This window comes from Colletotrichum aenigma, assembly GCF_013390185.1.
Source record: "Colletotrichum aenigma strain Cg56 chromosome Unknown KSG_Cg56_contig08, whole genome shotgun sequence".
Classification (NCBI taxonomy): domain Eukaryota; kingdom Fungi; phylum Ascomycota; class Sordariomycetes; order Glomerellales; family Glomerellaceae; genus Colletotrichum; species Colletotrichum aenigma.
In genome coordinates, this window is record NW_023500914.1 from 3130252 (window position 1) to 3155702 (window position 25451).

At 55.8% G+C, this 25451-nt stretch overlaps 4 protein-coding genes across 4 annotated transcripts; 3 read left to right on the forward strand and 1 right to left on the reverse strand.

Annotated features, from left to right (window-relative positions):
* Positions 1–108: 108 nt before the first annotated feature.
* Positions 109–3379, reverse strand: mtr1 (Ribosome quality control complex subunit 2; the record flags this gene model as incomplete). The annotated part of the gene is made up of 2 exons (XM_037327576.1): positions 109–2970; positions 3032–3379. The coding sequence occupies 2 exons, from the start codon at positions 3377–3379 to the stop codon at positions 109–111; spliced, it is 3210 nt and encodes a 1069-aa protein (XP_037173722.1).
* A 2940-nt stretch (positions 3380–6319) lies between these two features.
* On the forward strand, positions 6320–10546 carry hex-1 (Woronin body major protein; the record flags this gene model as incomplete). The annotated part of the gene is made up of 4 exons (XM_037327577.1): positions 6320–6422; positions 8300–8639; positions 9283–9791; positions 10020–10546. The coding sequence occupies 4 exons, from the start codon at positions 6320–6322 to the stop codon at positions 10544–10546; spliced, it is 1479 nt and encodes a 492-aa protein (XP_037173723.1).
* Positions 10547–14150: 3604 nt separating this feature from the next.
* On the forward strand, positions 14151–15730 carry Blmh (Bleomycin hydrolase; the record flags this gene model as incomplete). Its single annotated transcript, XM_037327578.1, has 2 exons — positions 14151–14374; positions 14434–15730. The coding sequence occupies 2 exons, from the start codon at positions 14151–14153 to the stop codon at positions 15728–15730; spliced, it is 1521 nt and encodes a 506-aa protein (XP_037173726.1).
* A 6645-nt stretch (positions 15731–22375) lies between these two features.
* Positions 22376–25369, forward strand: CGCA056_v012335 (uncharacterized protein; the record flags this gene model as incomplete). Its single annotated transcript, XM_037327579.1, has 2 exons — positions 22376–25028; positions 25083–25369. 2 exons carry the CDS (start codon positions 22376–22378, stop codon positions 25367–25369), a joined length of 2940 nt encoding a protein of 979 aa, XP_037173727.1.
* Positions 25370–25451: the final 82 nt, after the last annotated feature.

A 25451-nucleotide genomic window follows, 5' to 3' on the forward strand; every position in this document is an offset into this window, starting at 1 on the left:
AGTGGCAAAGACACAGCATGATTAGAAGCGAGCGGACCATCGCTGCTTATTCAGGCATCTAATATAGGTATAATAGAACGCATGCCTAACTTCGCCTTCGAGGCTCTCCTACTTCTTCTTAGACCCCTTTCCACCACGACCGCCCTTGCCCTGCTGGCCCTTGGCACCGCCGGCGCCACTGCTACCACCAGCCATCATCACCCTCACCTTGCCAACGGGAACGCAGTTGAAAGCCTCCTCAGGCTTGAGCGCCTTGATCAACTCAACTTCCCTCGGCCACATCTTCTCGCTGTCCTGCGAACGCTCATCAAGAACACCCTTCTTAGCAGACACTGCCTTCCACGTCTCAAACACTTCCTTGACAGCTTTGCCCTTCTTCACCGCACCCGGTTGGAGCTTCGCCTTGTACTTGAACTTGCCCATAGCATTCCACGGCGCACAGACGGGGATGGCCTCGAGAATCTCGTCCCCTGGCAGAGGTGTGCCGACGAGATTGTCCAGCAGAGTCATTTTACCCATCTCCTCGGCGTCGAGCACCTCGATACCCTCTTCGTTCATCAGACGACGGACCTCTTCGTGCTCAGCAATCTCTTTCTGCTGCCGCTGGTGCTGCGCGCGGCGTCGTTCCTTCTGAGCAGCCAGCTCCGCCTCTTTCTGGGCCTTCAGCTGCGCTTCGGCTTCGGCTCTTTGCTTGCCACGAGCAGAACCATACAAGGCCTCGGCAATAGCCCTGTCATCCTCGTCTTGGTCCTTGTACTTGGCGGCAATCTTTTTCGCCTTACCCTTCTGACCTCGCTTGGCAGGTCGCGCCTTGTCGCCGGCTGCCGTGCTTGTTTGAGGGCCGGGCACAGCAGCCTCGGCTGGGGTAGAAGCTCCAGTGGCACCCTCATCTGTACCATCTTCTTCCTCCTCTTCTTCTGATGTCTTGGCAGCTTCCTTTACTCGAGCTTCAGCGGCCTTGTCTTCGTCAAGCATCAACTGCTCAACTTCATCGACTGGAGGCTCGACTGGAGGCTCAGCTGCATCAGCGCCAGAGGCTGACTCTTCAGTTGCAAGCTTTTCCTCTGAGTCATCTTGCCCGTTCTGCCTGAAGCCCTGAAGAGGGTTGTCACGAGGCTTCTCGTCATCCTCCTCGTCACCAGATCCGATGTCAGACGCGTCGTCGATTTCGTCGTCCTTGGTTCCAACATCTCCCGTAGCGTCAGCTCCATCTGGCGCGGACGCCGGAGTAGCGAAGCCGTCATACAGCCTGTGCTTCACGTGTCTAGCCTTGCTCTCTTCGCTGATCTTCCACATGATACCAAAGCCCAGTAATAATTGCGCCGGTGGCAAAAAGTTCTTCTGGCCACGAACCAAGAAACTTCCGGTGGGAAGATACTCTCCAGTCGGGGCAGACTTGGACACCTGGTCAGCTTTCACCCACCAGGCACCCATTCCTGCCTTGGAATCCCAAGCACTCGAGCTGCAGACGGCCAAAGTGCCAGCCTGCGCCAGAGTCGAAGGAGGGATAGGGGCATCAGGGTCGCTAGGGGTGTTCTTGATTATGACAGTCGCGGCGCCATGAATGTCTGCGTGAATGTAAACGTCGCCCTTGCGAAGATAGCGCTTGTACAACATTTCGTTCTGCTGGGCGTCTTTGCCACCAAGAACCAGATAACCGTCGGTTGAAATGAACCAGATAAATTTCTCGAACCAAATTTGCTTGCGGATCGGTGCGAGAACTGCTTTCTCCTGCTTCAAGCCCTTTCTCAACTCGGCCTGGATCTTTTGTTCGGCGTTCTTGAGCGCAATCTCGGTCTGCTGGACTGTCTTCTCCTCTTTCTTGGCAGCAGACCGCTTCTGCTCATAGTACTCTCTTGCGTTGGCGTAAGGCGTCAATCCAATGTTAACATCCACCTCCAAATGCTTTGCTGTTTTCTGCTTATTGTTCGCTGCCTCATCTTCGCTGTCCGATGCATCCGAGTCGGTCTCGTAGTTGGAATCTTCGTCCTCAATATCCTCCTCCTCGCCAAGCAACAAAGTAATGGTGTTGTCTGCGAGGTTCAGGGGTAGCTTGATTATCTCGGCAACGGGGTTGCCGCGCTTCTGTTCGCGCTCGATAAGCTTGCTGATGTCAATCCAGTCCATACCTTGTTGAAGTAGGCCATTGACGGCGTCCATCGCCTCTTGCACACGTTCCACATTCGCCTCGATAGCCGTAGCCTTCTGTACATTGAGTGACTGCACCTCCTGAAGGCCCTCAATGCGCTTTGCCTGATCATTCCGTGCCGCCTCAAGCTTCCTTTTGGCTGCCGCCTCTCGTTCTGAAAGTTTCGACTCAAGCTTCTGGCCCTCCAAGGACGAGAAGAATTCATCAACGGTCTTGTTGAAGCCGTCAAACTCGAGGACTTTGATCGTGGGGTCGTTCGCAAACTTGTTTGGTAGGAAAGGATGGAAATCTTCGTAAAGGAGGTCTGATCTCTTCGTTTGCCCCTCCTCTGCCGGTGTCGCGTCCGGTTGGTTCCTATACTTCGCAAATATGTAGCCCTTAGCAGTAGCAGAGCTGGTGGCGTCCTTGACTATGCTACGTGCCTCTGTCAGGGCGACCAGAAGATCGTCCAGCAGGGTCTCATTGTCCAGAATCTCAGCTGGCTTCTTGCTACCGTCAAAGCCGGTGGTTTTGAAGGAGTGGTCCACCAAGATTGGAGGCAGCTCGGTGATTGTCGTAGCCAAACTTCTTCTCAACTCATCTCCTGGCTTCGACTTGCTCTTCTTGCCTGCCGCAGCAGCCGCGGCGCTCTTCTCGACCGAGGCCTTCAGCGCATCTCGTATTCTCTCCTTTGTGAGGTCGGGGACGCCGTTGAAATTTTGTCGGTTATCGAGCGAGTATTCTAGTCCAACCCTTTGAGGTTCCTGGCCTTCGCCCTCGGAGACGTTTCGCAGTAGTGTAAGAATCTTGAGATCGGCGTCCGTCAAGATCACGTTCCCGCTCTGCGCGCAATTAGTAATCAGCAATGTTAAAGCAACATTGGTGGTGGTGGTGGTGACTTACAGCAAAGAACTCGAGGAAAAGACGGTACTGGCCATCGCTGAACTGGAACTCTAGAATTCTGTCGGTTCCGATCTGGGAGACCTTCGTCAAACGCCTCGTCTTGAGAAACTTGCGCAATCGCGTGACGAAGGCAGAGGGCGCCGCGGCGGTCGTGCGCGTAAAGTCTGTGAGGTGGCATCGGAAACCCGAATCGATTATGAGCTGCTTCTTGTTGTCCGGCTTGGCGAACTTGAGCAGTAGGATCTTGGAGGAGAGATCGTAGACGTTGGCCAGGCGCAAGCTGACCAGGTTCTCCTGGAGCTCATGGGCGATTACCTTGACGTCGATGGAGGAGAACCGTTGCTTCATGATCACGGTTGTATGGTCTCAGGCAGTCTATATCAGAGTAGTAGAAGGTTTGCGCCGGGTGTTTCGCGGCAGCTTTCGGTGTAGAAGTGTGCCGACTGCGGCGATCGTGGGCGGCGAGGGGCAGATTCTGAGGTGATTGAATAATCGCGGGGCAACTGTGGCTGAAGAGCCGCCTTTGCAAGATTGAACGCCACAATGACGTCACGTGCCTCCAATGCTTTCTCCTTTGATGCCCTTTGATGGGCACCGAGGCTTGCAATGATACGAGTGCCAATGCAATTCACTAAATACTGATGATTTTTTTGCATGGTTTGCATCAATTCTATGACTTTGTTGACTCAGATCTCACGTCTGCCTTTCCAGACTCTATGACGCAGACCGAACTAGGCGCCACACTTCAAGCTCCATAGCTCGGTGGCCAGTCACCCAGTGTCTACTAAAGCTGACAAGCTGATGCTGACCGAGCTTCAAGAGGTTTAAGGGCTGACAGCTCTGCTAACAAAGACAAAGAGGTCTAAACTTTGGCCTCAGACAAGGCTGCGGTATGGCGTATCCTAACTTGCAAACTAGTTTGACAGACGGGAACTATGACAGCGGCGCCTCATTCAAGGGCCGTGTCTTTGTCACTGCTAGGCTTTGATTGAACGTCAAGTCGTCTACGCATGCCGAGGGAACATCTCAATCGGGGTCGACGAGATACGGCTTCTTAGGAGAACCGTTTCACTGAGCGCAAGTATCGAAACTATGGTAGGAGGCCCTGTCCATCGTGGGATCGTCTTTTTTCAGAGCTAGACATCGGCAATGCCAAGAATGAGGCATTCCCTTTGTCTACGGCCACTCCTGTGATATATTCACCACTGATAGATGAGTAGGCCAGGCCATACTGAACTGAATTGAACGGCATTTGGCTCTCGCCTAGCAGTCGGAACTCTGTCGCGCTGCTTACAGACAAGCACTGTACAGCTGTCGCCGCAGTTCCTATGCATCGTCGGAGCCCCAACAGACACGTCGTCGCGAGACCGCCGCTAGATTCGCGCCGCCATCTCCATCGGCCAGCGCATCACCGTGGAGGTCGAGCAAGTGGCGGTGTCTGACCGTACGTCCATGAATGTCTCGCCTCTGTCCTCAGGTCTCGTGGAATGGGATCCATGTCAACTCGAGTCCTCCTTGGCCATCGATAGTCGCTCGTCTCGAAACGCTACCGCATCGTCGTACTGACAACAACAATCAGTGGAAATTTGCGCATTTTCAAAGGCCTTCATGTGATCAGATAGCAGACCCAAATTTGCCCAATGTGTCGGCGCTTCTGCGAAGGTTTACGGTGAGGATCGTCCAGCGTCGAACATGTGGCTTCCCCATACGGCTAGAGCGGGGACCAGGGAATTTCTCGTCGTCCGGGCAACCAGAAGACCAGGGGTGTGTCAAGGGAGCACCCGTGCGTGCCGAGAGAAAAAAAAAGTTCGTCTGGTCTGGTGTTGACCGCGTGGCTGGGAACAATCGAGGGTCTGGAGCAAAGACCCAGATCAATTGGAACAAAGCCAGGTCCAGGGACATCGTCAGGTTATCAACATCTCCAACCTCCCCCAGAGATCAACAACCATCTGTGGGAGACAGGCCTGCAGCGGAGAAGTCTCTCCAGAGTCCAGGTCTTCTCATCCGATTCAGGGGAAATGGGGAAGCCGGCGGTCGAGCTCCATCCATGCATTGGCTTGATGAGACCCCCACTCGGGCGCTGCGGGCAGGATCCGTACGGTAGCTCCAAGTCTTGGGTTGCGTCTCTCTTGCATCTCTGCGGCGTCTGCGCCTTCAACCTTTGGGCTAGGCCTGGGAGATGGGAAAAAGCCAGTTGCCAGCCAGCCTCGTTTTGCATGTGCGACCGTCAACGTGCATAAGTTGTGCGGTGGTTGCAGACCGACAGTCCAATGATGGGATTCCACGACGCTGATGGCCCAGAAATCAGGACCGGTATTGGTAGTCGAGGGCGGCCGTTGCTGATTCTCAGCAGGGCCTCATCAGCAGGCGACGGCCTGAAAGAGAGGGTCGGGGGGCGGGTGAAGCTGAGGGTGGTTGGGGAAGCTTTGGGAGCTGGCCAATTGAGTTTGCGGGCTGCCGCGGTCAGGCAATTGGGGCCATGCAGACAGTCGATAGCGGGCAATTTGGGCCGTGGTCGAAACGATGATCTTCAAACCCAGCCACCTAGTCCGGTTGTTGTTTTGATGTATCGAGTGTGTCAGGGCCATCAACAACAGACTGCCAAATGTGACAGGCAGCCATCAGCTCATTCAGTGCGCAATTGCAGCACTGGACGTTGCAGCTGGAGACACTGGACCGCGGCTTCTCATCGTGCCTAGCTAGCGTCCGTCTCTGTCTCTCGCTGTAGCCTGTGTCTCTGTCCCCATGTCTCTGACCAGATCGAACACACGAAATGATAGCCGGCTGCTGATTGGCGGACGGTCGCGCAGTAGCGGCCATCACGGCATCCGACTCGATCGAAGCGAGCGAGGCGGTGGGACATGGAATGATTCGTAGGTTCCCGACACTCTGAGCTTCTGGGCCAGTCTCGAGTCTCAGCGACTCGCGGTGGGAATCCGGGGGTCCCCTATTTTTGTCCAAGGTCCCGGTTTGTTGCGTTGGCTGCTCCGTGCCAGTGCTGCTCGATTTCTTGTCAAGGACTCAAGCAGGGACAGAGGGCCAACAGATGGCCCAGATGCCAGGTTTTGCGAAGGTTGGGTCCGTTCTGCGACCAAAATTGATTGCAATCTGTTGCTGGTGAACGATACGGCCTGCAATCTTCAGTGGAGGGAAGGACCCAGAAACAGCCGAGGAGGAGGATGGTCAGCCGGTCAGGCCAGCTTCCAGCCTCCGGCATCCAGCTTTGAGGACTCCAAGAGGTTGAAGCGGGACCTGGAGCGGGACTCCAGCAGTTCGCCAGGGCAATCAATGCTGGACAACTCCACTGTCGGAGCTTGCGCAACGCAACGCAACGCAAGCGGCTGGGAGGTGGAGAGGGAGCAGCAAGTGATCCTGATTCTGATTCCCGATGGTTTGTTGACAGTGGATCTGTAGGGGACCTTAGAGGCTTGGTTGCAGTGGTCGGGACTGGGACTGGGAGGAAGCAAGCACCTCATGGCAAGCTCCGTGGAAAGCTCTGAGCAAGCAGCCCGACGCCTCCCGTCGCCGCCCGCGTCCTCCGTGCAAAGTCGTCCGGTAGTGGCAGTCGTGGCGGCAGCATCTTGCATGAAGACGGCTGCAAAGATGCCTCGAAATGATCGCAAGTGCATGACGATGCTCCGTTGGGCCAATTGACACCGTACGACCAACGTTGGGCCGTCAATTGGTTTAGGCGCTGTTTCCACGCTGGCCGGGGCTGGTGCTGCTGGTGAGACTGGAAGCGGGAGTGAGATGTGAGGCCGACTCAGCACGGCGAGGATCAGAGGCCACACAAACAAGGTGAGACGAAGGCCACGGAGGGAACTCCTTGGTACGCTACTACCTCGTGCTCCGTACCAGGTAAGGTAGGTACTGCTGAGGTAGGATGAGGTAGGAATCGATCCAGCCCAAGGTCGCAACCGAGGTGGGTCTTGGGAGCTCGTACCTGCCGAAACCTCATTTGCAAGGCTGCCACCATCCTCAATCCTCAGTGTGAGTGAAGGCATCCAAGGCAGCTCCTGCAGGGTGTCCCAGGCGTGCCAGGGCGTCAAAGCTTCGAGCTGCAGAGCTCCACCCCGGTCGGCCCCGCTCTGGTGCTGCCGGCTAATCCCAATTGGGTGGGAATAAACAATGGAATATCCACAGCTGCAAGTGACGGGAGCCAATGTAAACATTTGCCCACAACACACGCTCCCTCGGCAGCCATCGAGCGATTCAATCCCCAGCCAAACCACCCTTGGGAAGGCTGGTTCAATCTGTTCTCATCTCGCTCCCGCCCGTGGCCTTCCATCAATGATTGAGCGAGAGTCTTGACTTGACACTCGCCGCGGCGCACGCACACGCCATACGACACTACCAACTAAGGTACTGCGTGTATCCGTATCTTGGGGGGTACTTCCCACCGACACTTTGGATGTCGTCCGTCTGCTAATTACTGCGCGAATGTACACTAAGTGCTAGCCAGGTCCTGATCATCCCACAGACAGACGCCAGTCACCACCAGTCAGGACTTGGCTCCGTCTATCAAACTCCCGGACGGACCTTCGTACTAGCAGCCAACTTCCTGTCGTCGGTTCCAAGAAGGAAAGGAAAAAAAAAAGTACAAGTCGACATCAAGCCAGACCCAGCTCCATATATCCAGCATCCATCCATCCGCTCCAACCACTCATATTGCACTTTTCTGCCGCCAGTCCCACATCTACTCTCACCAAAGCCTCGTTCAATATCACTCCGTGCTTCACTCGGTCCAGCTTCCTTGTCGAATACCTCGCCTCCGGACCGTCAAGTCAAACACATACACGCACGCACGGCAGCGGTACACACGCTCGTCCATACTCACTCACACTCGCACTCACACACACACATACGAGACTCGAGACACACCACCCTTGCTTGCCCCGGCAACCTCACAGGCTCAGCAGCCCTCGGTCTTCTGCATCTCACACTTCTGATCCATCCAACCATCTCCCCCAGCCCCCCGTCTTCAAAACCCAATCCGCATCGCACATCTCGCCTGACCCTCTTCTCCCTCCTTCTTCCCTCTCTCGCCATCCATCACCAAAGCTTCAAGCCATCTTTCTGCCCAACGCTCCCCTCGCGCAGAATCACCGACTTCTTCCTCCAAATCCAAAGCAGAAGACCAGAAAGCAAAAGAAGCGCGAGTCACCCAAAGACCGGCTTCTTCCCACTTTCCCCTTCTCCTTTGTTTTTTTTAGGAAAACGAAGCAAGAGGATACTCTTCTTTGCCTTCCTTCTACCGGGAACGCTTAGAAGATTCTCCTCGTTGCGCCCAAAAGGCCGCCAATCTGGATTTTGAAGCGCGCATTCCCGTCCCTTTCAGCGTCTTCCCCTCCACCTACAAGGAGAGCGAGACACAAACCCAGACCCAGACCCAGACAGTAACCACTACCCACGAAGAGCTCGAGATCAAACTCCCCGAGAAGCCTCACAAGCCCGGACGGGAAGGTCACGTCTCTTCGTTCCCTCAAGAACAACTTCCCCCTCCCAGGAAGGACCACCGCGTCACCGAAGAGGTCCGTATCGAAGAACACTACCACCGTCCCGGTCCCGGTCCCAAGGTCGAGTCCCACACCTACGTTGAGGAGTTCCGGTATGTGTCTTTTGTCCCCCGTTTCCTTGTGTCCAGCAAGCAATCCCAAAGCACCTCCCGAGAGAGATTTGAGCTCGAGAGAGAGAGAAAGAAAGCCAGAAAAGGACGGAGAGAGTTGGCCATGAGCTTCCAGAGAAAAGGATCCTCCAATTGATGGGGGGTCCGGACATCTGGAGAAACAACGGTCTCTCTCTCTTACCTCTTGGACTGTCTCTCTGTCTCTCACTCTCTTTCGGTATCCATCCCACCCAGCCCGTTTGTTTTCTTCCACACACCCCCAAACACCACAAACCCACCCGCGGTCACCGCCTCCCCATCCCCCCTCCCCTTGGCCCTCCTCTCTCTGCCTCTTCCGACCCTCCTCCCCTGTCCCCAGCCGCGGGACCGCCTCAGCTCGGGCCCCGGTATTTCACCAAATTTCCTCTGCTATCCTTGTCCATTACGAGCCGCCGACCATGGACCCTGGGCGCCTCCTCCCGGGACCCTAGTCCGCAGTTGGCCAAGTAACAACATGTCACATCAAACATGTCAACTGGATCAAAAAAGCTTCCCCATCAAGCTCTTCCCCCCCAACTCACCTATCTCACTCATCTATCCCATCCAAACATTCGACTGACCTTTCTTCTCTTTTCCTTCTCTCCAGCCCTGTCCACCAACACTTCCACAACACCACCAACGAGTTCAACAACGACACTCGTGTCCAAGTCGACCACCGTCACCACGAGCACCTGGTAAACCCGATTGATAGAATCGAACGCCAGTACCGTCAACGCGCTCAGCCCAGCTACTACCGCGAAGAGGTCACCATCGAGCAACGTCCCTTGGCTTTGCCCGCTCACTCTCACCACTCCTCCGGTTCTTCTCAGGTCTCGGGTCACTCCCACAAGTCCGACCACTCCTCTCACCACTCCCACCACTCTCACCACCACCACTCCGACCACCACTCTCACCTCTCCTCCCACTTCCCCTCTCACCACCACCACCACCACCGCCCCGCCGCTTCCCACGTCGACGAGTACACCGTCGACTCCGAGCGCCCTCGCCCCCAGGAATTCAAGGAGACCATCAAGGTCACCGAAGAGACTATCGAACCCTCCCACGTGTCTGCCCCCCAGCACAAGTCCGACAAGATGGGTTACTACGACGAGCAAGGTATGTTACTACTTCCCCATCCCACCCGGGCTTCAAAACCCCCAAAGGCCCTGGTGTGATGACCCCCCTTGCGATGCTTTCTTGGCTTCAGTGTGTTTCGGTTTGCGCAGTGTGCTCTCCCCCACTATGGTCCAAGAACTGAACAGGTGTTTGCCGCACCAGGTCATTATCACTCTTTCCGCCAGGGTCTTCACAAGCTGGCTGACAAGATTGCTCACCCGCATAAAGGCAGCTCCACCGGCTACGAGATCGCCGAGATCCGTGGTGCTTCCCGCCCTTCGTCCCCTGGCAACACCGGTGCCCCTCTCCTCCCCAACACCGTCACCATCCCCTGCCACCACATCCGCCTCGGTGACTTCCTGATCCTCCAGGGCCGCCCCTGCCAGGTCATCAAGATCTCCACCTCCGCCGCCACGGGCCAGTACCGCTACCTCGGTGTCGACCTCTTCACCAAGCAGCTTCACGAGGAGTCCTCCTTCATCGCCCACCCCTCCCCCAGCGTCGTTGTCCAGACCATGCTCGGCCCCATCTTCAAGCAGTACCGCGTCCTCGACCTCTCTGACGGCCACGTCACCGCCATGACCGAGACCGGCGACGTCAAGCCCAACCTGCCCGTCATTGACCAGTCCAACCTCTGGTCCCGCCTCAACAGCGCCTTCGAGTCCGGCCGTGGCTCCGTCCGCGTCCTTGTCCTCAACGACGCCGGCCGCGAGCTCGCCGTCGACGTCAAGGTCATCCACGGCTCCCGTCTGTAAGCGTGTGAGCGTCACCGCCACCACGCGCTATGTTACTGTTACGTCTTGGATTGTTGGGATCTAGCAACATGTACGAAATACAGATGATGTCAATGTAATGGAGAAATGTGTGAAGGGAAGGGTTGAGATTGGACGAAAATCTTTCGGATAAAGGATCCACGGAGTCAAGTCTTTTACGTAGATAAGGTAGCTCTGTATATGATCTATTATCCATACCATCTGTGCCAATCAATTGTGTCGTGTTCACCAAAGGACTGATGCTGGTGAGAGCTTGGGTCTTACTGTCCAATAGAGCTCCCCCGTCTCTGTCTCCACAAACGTGCGTTTGCCGCCACAAGTGTTCCCTGCCATCCATCATGCTTCCATGTAAGTCAATGCTCGCCGTGTTAGTAGACTGTCACAGCTCACCAAATACGTAGAAGCCATTCAGGAAAACCCAATCATGAAAAAGACATTGCTGTATCTTCAAAGAAATGCCTTCGGGTCCCGTCCTCTAGAACTGTGGGCAACATTTCTCTAACGGTACCACAACCTCTCGATACACCAACTCCGCAAACCTCGAGTCGCCAAAGTCGTCCTCGCGATCAAAGTCAAAACATATACACTTGCGAATGGCCTCATACAAGCCTCCGCCAAGATCTTCACCAATGTACTCCTTCATCAACTTTTGCGCCCTTCCAACCCAAAGGAACGCCCCGCAGAACATGGTCATCTCGTCCGGCTGCCCGTTCTCATCCAGAGATTCCGCCCACGATGCTTGGCTCTCCAGCGTCTCCCCGTGCAAAAGCTCTAGGAGGACAATGCCCAACAACAGCGACGTGGACTTCGCATTCCACAGTTTATGTTGTGCTGTACGATGCGGCGGCTGCAGGTCGCAAGAGCTCTTGGCAAAGAAGGGGCCGAATGGCTTTGCTGTTTGGCCTCCCGCTTCACTGCAGACGAGAAAGATGTCGTCTTTGGCAAGCTTCGATGGGATCCATACGGAGGTCACGAGACTGAGGAGTGTGAGGGCGAGCCGAAGGCCCATGTAGAGGCGGCTGTAACGCATAGATGTCGTTTGGAGAAAGGCGTCGATGGTTTGCTGCCTAGATATGCTAAACGAGCTCTGGTCGACAGGTTCTGGCTTGAACGTGATCTTCCTGCTTGCATCAACAACCAAAGCGTTTTTGCAATCTTTAGCTGTCGGCCCAGTCAAATTGCAAAGGTTTATCGGATTCTTCCCCTCGATGTTAAGCAAGTTCAGGGTAGATGAGGTTAGCGGAATTGACGCCTCAGCGAATTGAACCTTTGAAGGAGTTGAAACACCGATTGGCGAGACTGACGACTCACGGCGGTCCCGGTCATCAAGTCTACCGACATCCTTGCCCGAACCTTTCACTTTCCGCTCAGCCTGTGTCTGGATTACAAGGTAAGACCTATTGCATCACCTATTGCGAACTACTTGACGCTGACGTGAATAAAGATCATGGTGGGCATGATCAAGATGGCCTTTCTTTATGAGAAATTCGCCCAAAGGGTGATGGCTGGACAATTTGATTTAATGAACCCCGAGGGCGTTATTATCTCCCCATTGATCTGGAACCGGGTAGTTGTACAGGGCTCTGTGGTCAGAATGCGCCTTCTCGAAACTCCGGCATCCATCGAGAGTGGTACTCAGATACCGCGGAAGAACCAGACCGTCTGCAAAAATAATTTCCACTAGACGTACAGTTCAGAGATGAGGCAGCGATCGACATAGACACAAAGCAGGAACCAGAAGCTGAGACAGAAGAGACCGTATCAGTTAAGGATTTGGATGTCTCTTCCACTGTGGGAAGGTCGGGTAGCCCGCCGCCTTCAACACAGTCGGTCTCTACGTCCAGCTCTCAAGCCAGACTCAGCCACACATCAAACCATCCCTCGCCGAAGAGGCCAGGTTGCGAATTCCATACGTGGACCGGTTGCCAGGTATCCTTTGACGTTGAAGAGGTTGACAAATGGATCTGGCATGTAGAGGATGACCACCTTCGCCGTGATTACCCACCTAGATGTATCTGTTGGTTTTGCGACGATGTCGACTACAGAGCTGAACAAAGTTTAGACCCTGGAATCAACTTCGAATACCGTATGCGGCCGAAACAACGGGAAAAAAGATGAGCCACATGTTATCATGGTCGCAGAATTCTCTCATCGACTACACCGAGACGCAAGACGTCATCGTTGAGCAAATCGATAGAGCTTTGCTAGCTGGGCAGTGTCCACACACACGTGTATCCTCTGAAAGCGACTTCGTTCCCTGTATATGCCTTCTCGTCACCATTGTCGTCGTCGTCATCGTCTTCTATCGTCGTTATTATTATCGCTACCCCTATTGTTCTCTCCACTACTGTCGTCCTTATAGAAGTACTGGATGCCCGTACTACAATACTGCTCGGATAGCAACACTCAATTGATAATTTGGCTTTGGCAAGGGACAGATAATGCCGAAAATGTTTCGGTATGCCTGTCATTTGAGCAGTAAACAATACATAACATATACAACTTCATTTAAAGACCCGGACTCTCTGCGCCCAAAAACGTCTTGGCACCGGCCGGCAAACATAGGCGCCGGTCCACGGGGCATCCGGTATTGTGGGCCCGACACGTTTGCCGAAGCTCCGGCGGAGCGGTCCGCAAAAAGTGACCCTGCCTAGAACGACGTCATCTGGTTCTAGACTCTCCGAAGGTTCAAGTCAATAAAAAGACGCTTCCAGGTTTTTATCAGTGCTTCTAAGGATTGCGTGGCGTCCCGATGACTGCTCTGTCGGCACAAACTGTAATAAGTCCAGCGAATTAAGTGGACTCTATTGCGACATCTTCTGGTAACAGTCTCTGGAACGGCATCGTCGCCCATATGGCATGCGCTCAAATCCATCAGGCCCATATTGTAATCCAAGCGAATGGCTGGGAAGTCCGGCACCACAACCGATGCGCAAAGAACCGCATCATGTGAGGACCCTTTGGGTGCGATCCATAGGCACCTTGATGGACTTGCGCAGTGTCTCGTGTATCAATGGCGTGCGTGACTAGCTGTCATTGGCAGCTAATCCCTGCCGGCGCAACCCTCATCTTATCGCTGTTTGGCTGGTTTGGAGTAATCCCACCAACCTCCAACTGATAAGCAACCTAGCTACCCCGGGTTCCGGGAAGCTCTCAATGGGGGCACGGGGGGCACGGGGGGCACGGGGGGCACGGGGGGCACGATTGGGGGATGGGAGGACCTGCCCTACCTCGCCTAACGTGCAACAAGACACTCACCTGCTTTCTCTGGCACTCTCGGTATCAGGTGGAACGTGTTGAAGACTGGAACGGGGGAAACTGAGTTGAAGGAGGGGTGAGGGGTTAGTTGCTTACGACTCGCGTGCCTTTGTCTTAAATACCGAGCTAGTCCATTCCTTTGAACCCGAGAAAGGCTCAAGCTCCTCTTCCTCCAAGCTCTCTTCGCGAGATTGCGTGATCGTGCAGCTGTCTGGCAGAAGCTGGTTCTTCCCCCTCCATCATCACCCAAACTATTCACATTCGTGACTGAGAGGTTTAGCTTTGCGTGTCCATCTAGAAAAAAAAACGAGTTTACCAGCCTGCCAACATGGGTTCCCAACCATCAAAGACCGCCGCCGTCGACCCTTCGAGCGAGAAAGAACTCCTCGAGCGCCTTCGCCGGTTCCAGGTTACCGAAAATGAGTTGAGCAACGTAGAAAACGGAGGCGGGGATGAGAAGAACGGCATGAAGCTTCTCCGCGAGCCTGAGGGTCTGCCCGTACACTTGACACAATCATGGCAATCCCGCTTCCTCTCAGACCCCAAGAATAAGTGAGTTTCCGCTCCTGGGTCTCACCCAAAAGGCCTTCAACTCACCAAAAGCTCCCCAGACTCGCCCTCACAGCGCTCAGCACCGCCGACCCGCGAACCGTCTTGACCTCGACCTCGACCAAGCTCTCGGATCCGCAAATCTTCAACGTCAAGATCCCCTTCGAGGGCGGACCCATCACAAACCAGCGCTCCTCCGGCCGCTGCTGGCTCTTCGCCTCCACAAACACCTTCCGCGTCGCCCTCATGAAGCGCTACAACCTCGAGGCCTTCGAGCTCTCCCAGTCCTACCTCTTCTTCTGGGACAAGCTCGAGAAGTCAAACTACTTCCTCGAGCAGATCATCGACACCGCGGCCGAGGACCTCGACGGCAGGCTCGTCCAGGCCCTGCTCGGTGACATCGTCAGCGACGGCGGACAGTGGGACATGGTCTACAACCTCGTGCAGAAGTACGGCCTCGTCCCGCAGGCGCTGTACCCGGACAGCTGGAACGCCATGAACTCAGGCGTCCTCAACTCCATCGTCAAGACAAAGCTGCGCGAGTACGCCCTCATCCTGCGCAGGGAGATCCGCTCCGGCTCGGCCACGGCGCAGACGCTCTCCTCCACCAAAGAGAAGATGGTCCGCGAGATCCTGAGCATCCTCACCATCACCCTCGGCCCGCCGCCGAACCCGCGTGAGGAGTTCACCTGGACCTACCTCGACAGGAACGGCAACTCGCACGAGCTCACAACGACGCCCGCGGCCTTCGCCAAGGACATCTACTCCTCCGACTTCCGCATCACCTCCGCCGTCATCGAGGGCATGGTCTCCCTCGTCCACGACCCGCGCCACGAGCCACTGACGCTCATGACCGTCGACCGGCTCGGCAACATCGTCGGCGGCCGCGGCGTAACCTACGTCAACGTCGACATGGCGACGCTCAAGTCCGCGTGCGTCTCCATGCTCAAGGCGGGGCTGCCCATCTTCTTCGGCTCCGACGTGGGCAAGTTCAGCAACTCCGCGTCCGGCATCATGGACCTCGACCTCATCGACTACGAGCTCGGCTTCGGTGTGTCCACGCTGGGCATGGACAAGGCGAGCAGGCTGAGGACGGGCGAGAGCGCCATGACACACGCCATGGTGCTCACGGCGGTGCACCTCGACGCCGAGGGCAAGAGCGTGCGGTGGAGGGTGCAGAACAGCTGGGGCGAGAGCGCGGGCGACAAGGGCTGGTTCGTCATGAGCGATGCGTGGATGGACGAGTTTGTGTACCAGGCTGTCATCGACCCGCGATTCCTGAGCAAGGAGGTCAAGGGGGTTATTGGTACGGAGCCGATTGTGCTGCCGCTGTGGGACCCGATGGGCAGTTTGGCATAGAGTCGGCGGACGCGTCTTTTCTTATCGGGCACGAATATTGATGAATGGGATGGGTAGGCAAGCAGCGATCTAATTTACTACATGTTCACTTTGCATCCGGGCCCCCTCTCCACTGCTCAATATGCGGCCGGTCATTCTCCTCTCCTCCGACGTCTGCCACTTCCCGCGAAACCATGGCCGTCTAGCCAAGTCCAGACCGGTGTAAGACCAAAGATTCGTCGAGTGGGCTGCGTCGAACCATGGCGGCAATCCAAACAGACCCGCGTCATCTCCGGTCATGGAGCTCCGCGATATCCTTGCCAGCAGTGTCACCGGGGCCCGAAGCGGATACGTCCCGGCCGCCGACAGCGAACCCCGGGGTTGTCCACTCACCGAACCTTTCCTCAGAACCCTCCACCTCGCCGATGAAGGTTTTGCTCTCCCGGCAAGGGACCACACACTCTCTGACGTGGTGGGCTCGGCCCGCGAAAGTTCTTCCAAGGACGGAAGGTTTGTTTTGCCTTTTGTGGATGGGATATCCGCTTGTCGACCGGGATGGAGTCGCTGGCCTCGAAGCGAAAAGTGAGGCTGCCCTCATTTGGCTCCCTGTACGCGTTTTGTTGAGCTCGATCAATTGGTATCAGTCATTGCTCCCGGAAACTCTGAGTCTGTGACTCAGCCGTGACTCGACAGAAATAGCTGCGTTCTTCCGATCACCTCGTAAGACAAAATTGCATCAAGGTTAGAGACGGGACAGGTTCATGAGGGCTGATTGCCGTTTGATCTGGAATGGCCTATGAACTAGAGTCCGTGTAGCACGTGGAAGTACGGACACTGTCCAAGCCGCTCGGTCTAGCAACGACTTGACGGTGCATTAGTTCGTAGGCTGAATGAATCCTAGGCTGCTTCTCCAAATCGCCAGCGCGATGCAAGCTACACTTTTGATAGCAAAAGTGAGGTGCGAGCTGACGGACGTCCATGGGGTCTGTCGCCAAGGATCTCGCACAGTCGTTCGCCTGTACGTACGTGTTCGAGATCAAGGTCGGGGGCCTCAGTTCAGATGACGTTGCGGCGTATTCTTGGCGCTACATCGATCCACGTGGGAAACAGCCCATCTCTGGCATCAGAGGCTCTGCTAGTCCAAGCTTAATCTTCGTCGGGCTCGTTCACTCCATCCTTCGACTGCGGGACAGCATCATCTCGTATCAAGTTCACGCACGTATCGCTCAAAGCCCGCTTCACAGACGGATCTGGATGAAACGTCAGTAGATCGAGATGCGAAAATTGAAAATTCAAAGTTTTCACCCCGTCAAAGGATGGGCAATGATCGGAGCAGATCACTTGAGTGAGATACAATGCAGTACATGGCGGAAAGCCTATGAGCTTCTGGGCCTAACAAACTGGGCGAGAACCCAAAGCCGTTGCTTGGTGGCTTGGAGTTGACCGAAGCCGGGGATCCCCGTCTTGGGCTCTACCGGGAGCGGGCTCTGCTGGCGGGTCTCCGGGACCGTTCAAGCCCAACCGTCAACGGTGTTGTAAAGGGGACGCCACAAACTACATGGGGTCCAACCCTCCTCGAAGCGGCAAAGCTTGAAGAGTGGAAGAGAAAATCTTCAACTGTGTCGCCTATTGGCTCATCAAAGCGCAAAACATAGGGATCTCGAATGCTGGCATCGCCAAGGCAGTGTTTTTTTGGGCAGGGCTGTTTGGCGAATTGAAACAGATGGGATGCTCCTTGTCGGCTAGAGGGAATGACGGGGCATGACACGAGTGCGCCTTTCTCCATTGAGCGCCCTTGCGTCGATAGCAAGACAACCATCCCATGCTCTCATAGCATCTCGCCTTGCACAGTTGAGGAGGCAACTGGAGAGACGTTACACTTGTTGCCTTCCTCTGTGGTTGCGAAGGAAGGCAATGAGGGAAATACAGCAAAGTATCAGGCAATAGCTGCGTGTGGCTGAATCGTAGCGGTGAGCGAGCATGCGACTGACGGGCTCGAGATCGACCCCAGTGTCCCCACGCGGCAGTTGCGGTTTGGCTCTGGCCGGGTATCGATCGAAAGGTTTCGGAGCCAGTGCTTCGCGGCAGGCGGGAAGACGCAAGTCATTGCTTGTTTGGTCGTGTGTTTGCGGCGTGGCGTAGCCGGGACGCAGATAATATGGAGAGTCGTCTTGCAGAACGGCAAGATGCTGCAGATGCGATTGAGTAGCAGTCACGCAGTGCAGTGTGCTATGTAGGCACGTAGGTCGATGGCGTGGTGGTTGCGGCGGTCGGTCGTGAAGGTGGGTGGTGCGGGGCAGTCGTTGCGCTTGTCGTCGTTGTCTTCTTCCCTCTCGTAGGCCAGTCGGGTTTGGAGATGAGTCTGGACAGCTGTTGCATCGGGATATCTCACATCAAAGCACTAGCGGATGTTCCAGAGTCTTCGATGTGTCCCACTGTCAGTGGTGCTTGGCAGTCATACCGACGAGGGCTGACAGCCCATCAGGCACAGGCCAGGAGGCACAACAGACGGGCAGTCGCAGTCGACCAGCAACCGGAGATGCGGGCGGATGGTTGGGTCGAAATGGGCACGTCCATTTCATCCACAGCGATGCAGGGAGAGAGACATGGACAAGCGTGTAGTTAAAATCGGGCTGTCGGCGCAGTGGGGCCCATTTCTGCGTGCAGGTATCGATATCCACGATTGGAAGGGATCGTGGCGGATTAGATTTGGGTTCTGGAGGGATTGACGGACTGACTGGCTGTGGTTGTTGACAGCGTTGATGATGCGATGCCCAAGGGTGTAAAGTTGTTGTTGGTGTTTTATTTCTTCTGCCTCGAGTCCTGTTTCGGTGTTTGTTCATTGCAGGAGGTAGGAACGATAGGTACTGCAGGTGAGGCAGGCAGGTAGGGCTCGGGACTGACCCAATAGAAGGAACTGAGACGGAAGGCTAGAACGGCGGAAGGTGCGCCTGCCCGAAGCACCATTACCACCACCAAGACCTGCCGTTGCGGCTTCACATCCACATCCACATCCCACCAGCGAGCAGTTGCATGTTTGGTTGCTGTACGTTCACCTCAGTCCCGTCCGTCACGTTCATGCAGCTCCCACGTCTGCCGTTTGCCTCCACCGAGGACAAGCACCCGTTTCCTGGGCAAGCCATCCCGTCCCGGCCGCTCTAGACGGCATCCATCTTTGCCAATGGGCGTCGCTCGCTGGTTGGCCTCAATCAATCATCAATCAGACTGGCGTCAACATCTTGCGCGCTAATGTTCTTCTACCCAGTACAAAGTCCCTCCGCTGACGTCGGCCAAATTCCCGATCCATCACAAGCGGACAACGATACGGCACGGCGGTTTTTTGTTAGTCAGGGACCCGAGCGACCCTTGTCCTCCGGTCAGACGGCATTGGCATTGCATCGCACATGAAAGAGCGCGGCATACATACAGCGTGCCTGTCCGTACAGAGCATTGCAACGCGACCCACGGCGGATGGGGGCAGCTGCGGCTTCTGCGACGCAAAGCCAACAGCTCCAACGAATGAAGCAGTGTACATTCATGTTGCCAGGCGGGGATTTGCTTCCTGTCCCCTATTTTTCTCAGGTTGTCGAACGCAAACATCTGCACGAAACAGGTCTCCGTGGCCCGTCGTCATCCACCCAACACGAGGAGTCCAGAAAATGCTGGCTTGTTCTTAGTCGACAAGCCTCCCTGGTGGCGGTGGGGGTTTGTGACACTGGCTCGCCGTCTGCCGGACGTCTACTATTAGTTGGAATTTCAGAAATTTAATGTTCAGTTCACTGCGTGCCTTAGCATCGCGCCAAAGCCCTGGAAGGATACGCCGTCAATAGCGGAGGTGAATCCTGGATCCGGACCTTCACCTTAGAAAAGCGCAAGCGAGGAGCATCCTGGCTCTGGTCCAGACCTGAACAGACGGACGTCATCGCCGCGATCGACACGGACGACAGCCGGCTTCCCGAACAGGAAAGAGAGCGACTCATTGCTCACCACACCACCAGCGAGCTGTGAGCTCACTGCCGTCAGAACCCTCTAGTTCCGAAGGACGGCCTCGCATTTCAAAGGGCCTGCTTCGGTTTCACTCCCCTGGACCAAAGTCACTAGCCAGTCGAACCCTTACGACGGAATAATTATGTGCTTCAGATTGGACCTGATCAATTTCAATTCACCGGTCGCTTCTTCGCCCTCTTTTGGTGGACTGCCTCTTGGTTTAAATCCGCGTCATCAGACAGACCACTTAAATTCTCATCACATTTCACACACAGTCGATCGCCTCCTTGCGTTTCTTCATCAACAGGCCCTCAGTGGCGGCCATTGCCAGCACCAATCGACAGTTGGAAGCAGAAGATCAGGAAGATGCAGGCAGGACTTCAGGGCGGAACCTACAGTCGAATCACGGCCCTCGTCTCATCCGGCCTCCAGTTTTCGTCTTCATCTGAACTCCTCAGGAACACACCACAGAGACGAAACGGCCTTAGCCAAGCAAGCAAGCGTTTTCCACATGCCCGCCCGACAGGCCTCCCTTTCCAGCGCGATTTGATTCAGCTAGCACCATTGGCCCTCTGCCTGGGTAATAGATAGGCTCAGGACTTGTCCAGCAAAGGCAACGTACTAAAACAGTTATCGGCAAAGCGCCCAGTCGTCGGCCGTCCATTTCCCAGCTAACGGGGAACTTACCTTACATGACGGCACTAGCATTGGCATTGACGTTGACGCACGTACACAATCAATCCGCCAATCCAGCTTGTCAGCTTGGTCAGGGTAGAGCTACCTCGAGCTACACCAAGACACCCTCCTCTCCATGGCTCGTCGACTACGTAGGAATACTTGAGTATTTCACGTGCAGCACGCGACGGACAACAAACCGCCCTCCGTCTATTATTGTACAGCCTTGTCGCGGCAACAAGCACTTGTCCGTCGTCAGCTCCGGATAACCGCAGGCCCCTCGCGATCTTCCGAAGACCCCTACTGGAGGAACAAAGTTCTGTCTACGACAACGTCCAACCGTCGACATCCTTGGCCTTATCAACCAAGTCCTTGGTTTCGCGGCACCTTGCCTACTGCGTACTCCCGTACCGCCGTACCAGTACAGTTTGTGCTCTGTACTCCTGGTACCCACGGGCTGGCGGCGTTTCTCGAGGTAGGTACCAAACCGCCAACCGGACGACAGAAAGGACGGCGGCGCCCCAGGGACACAGACTCTCCCTTCAGACAGCAGCCAACCAGTCACGCAGCCTGATTGACTGCTGACTATCTCTTTTTCTGACATTTCGCCCGTTCTGCCTTGCGAATGCTCATGTACATTCTACGGACTCGACTTGTCCCCGGACCATCATCAAAGCAAACCCCCCCGCGATCCTTACAGCTGTGTCGACAGGGATCAGTCCAGTCCTCGCTCCGTCATTGCACCCAGGATAACCGCCCTCCCGAAGTAATCGACGTCGCAGTTCAATTGTCGCCCAATTTTCGCCCCCCCCCCCCCCCCCCCCCCCCAGCCAGCGTTCCCGACACCCTTCGCCCGTCAGATGCTTCAGTGACGTTGATCTCGTCCTTGGATATTTGGCAGTGGAGGTAAGATTCCCTCGTCGATCTATTCTTTCCTACAACCTCGTCCCTCACTCATCTATCTTTTACACACACATGCAATGCGCCTACTCACACTCCATATCACTACTCGGCTCGACACCCTTTTTGTATGGAACCGTGGCATGGAGCAGGTGCATGGATTTATTCGTCCTATTTTTGCGCCCTTGTCCACCCACTGCTGAATCCCTACGTTCCGCAACTAAGTTGCTGCTAGCAAGCTGACTCGCCCCTCTTTCCCACGGCGCTGCAGATGCATGCAGTAGAGAATTCCACCAAGTCCACATCAAGCAGCCAAGCGGACGAGACGAGGGACGAGAGACGTTTCGACGGCGATCCGACGACAACTGCACCCACCCCAACCCAAAGCCAGCCCGACCTTCCCTGCCTTGCCTGACCTGACCAGACCATCTGGCTCAGTTGCTTGCGCTGGCGTGCTCGCTGAACACCGGACCTGGACCCCGCCATCCTGTGCTCCTCTTCCTCCTCCACCTGTGCCCAAGGCCCAAGAATCCACACCACACCCGACTCCGACTATCCATTTCGGTGAGGTGGGCATCCCAGCATTGCCCCTCATCCTCTTCCTCTCCCTCTCCTTGTCTCCCTCCACGACCAGGGAAGGGGAAAAACACGGACACAAGCATAGGGCTTCATCCCATTGTTCGCCCGAAAAACACCAGCGAACAAAGTGAGACAACACAACACCCACCCAGATCAGCAACAGCCGTGAAAACCCCAAAAACGCCAAAGCACTTCGACGTCAAAGCGAGAAAGACATAAAATTTTTAGGGCGGAATTCTCACGTGGGTTCGTCGTGCATCTTTCCCGCTACGTCCGCTACGTCCGCTCCGCATCATCGCAATTTACTTACTCGGCGCCCAACCCAACCCGACTGCCCCTCTTCATCTTCCTCCCTCGTGGCGCCGACTCGACGCAACTGAACCCTCCAAAAACATCACTTTCGCTGGAGAGTGATCAGAAATCGAGAGCAGCGGCCAAGTTGGCGGTGACGGCGAAGGCGACGGCGACGACAAACACATCACAGGACGACTCGTAGCGTGCTGACAACTCAGCAAACCCGTCGCTATGGATCCCCGCTACTCTTCTTCGCGCTACACCGGCACTCGCCCACGATCGCCTACCTATAATCCGGCGAGAGCGTCGATGCCCACCAGCATCGGTTATAGCTCCATGTACGGAGGCGACATTCACGTCATGCCTACCTCTACGAGGTACACCCCGACGACCTCTTCTTCCTCAAGAGGCCATCACCATTCTCACTCCACCACTACTCCGACAACCACCACCACGTACGCTGTCACCAAGGATCCTCTGGCCCGCGGTCCCAGCCTGAGAGATGTGAGCCGCAACCGGGCAGGCCGTTCTACAACTCTTGACTCCAGCGCTCCCCGCCCTGTCATCGTCACTACTACGACAAGGACACCTCAGCAGGCAAGCTCTTCTTCGCATCACTCTTCGAGCAACAGACACTCCAGCCCGACCCGCGACGATTACCGCTCCAGCGACAGCACCTTTTACACCCAGCCGGCGTCTTCTATACGTTCCCGAAGCCACCATCGCGGTGGCTCTTACAGCGCAACAATGGATAACGAAGAGTTCACTCGCCTTCGCGAACGAACTGTCGACGGTCGGCTTGATGCTTACCGCCCAACAAGATCGTCCACCCTATATGCGAACAGCTCTCGTCACGGCAATGCTCCCATTGATTACGGAGCCACTGATGGCTACGAATACACCGCCCCTGGCGACCTTGCTCGCTACGACTTGGACCACTCTCGTCCCCCCTCCAGATCTCGCAGACGAGAGAGCATTGACCGTGGTTACTACCGCCCCAGTGTCAACGTGACCACTACAGATCCTGTCAGTCGTCCGTACAACGACACTGGCCGTCGCGGCGGCCCTCCGCCAACGACTTGGGGACTCGACAAGATCAATAAATCAACCACCAACGTGTATGACTCAGGTCAAGGCTCGATCCCGCCCATTGTTCCGGCCGCTCCTGTTCACATGCAGGTTCCTCCAAGCCCTAGAGATCGACGTTCCGCCGGTATCCCTTCGTCTTTGGATGTGGCCGCACCGTCCGTCGCAGCCGCAACAGTAGCCGGTCCCACTTCATCTCGCCGCCCTGTGTCTGTGTACAATGAGGGAACAGCTCCGCGCTCCACTCACCACGAGGATTATTACCGCAGCCGTGAGGATGATCGTGTGCAGCGACAAGCAAGAGAGGAGCGCCCTTATGACGCTACTTACGGTAGTGGCGACTACTTCCATGATGATGCCGTGTCCACGCGCGGCTTTGGCATTCGCACGGATTCGGCTCCACTTGGAGGCGATTTTGATGACCCACGGAACCCACGTAGAGAGGTCCGTCCCGAGTCTCGAAATGGGTACCGTCCCGAATCCCGCACCGGGTACCGCCCGGAGTCTAGAACCGGTCATCGGACTTCACCCCCGGACACAAAGAGAGGCTCTGATGATGAATCAAGGAAGAAGCGTGACTCCGCACGACTCGAGCCTGAAAGAGAAAGACACAGCCGACGGATCAGCACCGCCAACGATGATGAATCCGAGCGAACCAGGTTTCGGGACAAAGTAAGCGCTGGTCTCGGACTGGCTGCTACAGCAATCGGCCTTGGGCAGGCTGTGAAGGAAAAAGATGAGAAGCCCGAGAGATCCGATAAGCCTGAGAAGGAATCCCGAGAGCCACGGCGTCGCAACGATGAAGACGAGTCAGGAACGCGCACCGCCGATAGGTACAAGCCTAGAGATGAGTCTCGCGATCCAAGGGACCGCGCACCTGTGATCGTTGAGACCCGCAGAGCACCCGCTGACTCGGAGGCGGATACTCGTGAGCGTGACCGCGGCGAGCGGGAAAGGGAAAGGGAGCGGGATCGGGACCGGGACCGTCGGGATGCTGAGGCTCGACTTACTGGCGACAGCGTTCCGTCTTCCCAGCGCGACGGTTCTCCTGACGACGACAATAAGAAGTCGAAGCGGCCTGCTCAAAAGGCCATTGGATTCAACCCCACAAACACTAACGACATCCGGGAGTTGAAGGAGCAACTAGCAGCAATGAGGGACGAGAAGCCTAGGGAGAGAGAGAAGGTTCCCATTGCTGCTGAAAGGTCTGACCGCTCGGAACGTCCAGAGCGCTCTGAGAGATACGATGAGCGATATGACAGATCGGAGCGGTCAGAGAGGTCTGAACGGTTGCCGCGAGACGACCGATCGGATCAACAAACTTACGCTGATCTTCCCCTGAGAGACACGAAAGAGCGCACGCCTTCGCCCAGGAAAGAGTCACCGCCCAAGAGGGAATCACCTGTAACGGTGCCATCAACTGAGTCGACGAGAGATGAGTCTCGGGGCCGTGAGGTTACACCGCCTCACGGAGATGAGAAGCAGGTTCGTGTTGTTTCTCCGCCTCGCGACAAATCGGACTCGAAGCCACTCAAGGGTATCCTCAAGGCACCTAGCAAGTTCCCCGAGGAAGACAACCCGATTCGTGAGGGTGTCGCCCCTCACAAGGATGACAAGAAACTGAAGGAGGTCCCTCCGGGCGCCCGTTGGACCAAGATCAGCCGGAAGATTGTCAATCCGGAAGCCTTGACCGTCGGAAAGGAACGGTTTGAAGTTCGCGACGACTTCGTCATCGTCCTCAGAGTCCTCAGCAAGGAGGAAATTCAGGCATACGCCGCTGCCACTCAAGTCCTGAGAGGTATGTTAAAAACCCAAGTCCTTCTTCCACAATTGAATCTAACCAGTAGCACAGAGAGGAGGCGTGAGGAGGCAGGCAAAGACCGCGACCGCGACCACGATCGCGAGCGAGACCGTGAGCGCGATCGGGACCATGACCGGGGACGCGACAGAGATGAGGATGATGATAGGCGAAGACACTACCGCCACCACAGGAGAGATGACGGGGATGACGATCGATATGACGAGGAGCGCGATCGTGAACGCCACCGCAGACATCGTCGAGACGACGACGACGACGACTATCACCACCGCCGTCACCATAGGGATCGCGACCGCGACCAGGCGGCTGTCGAGGGATAAGGGTCAAAGGAACGCATGTATTGATGAATGAGCTATACGGGCGCCGAGATTTTGAATTTTCTAGCGAGAAGAAGCATTGGAT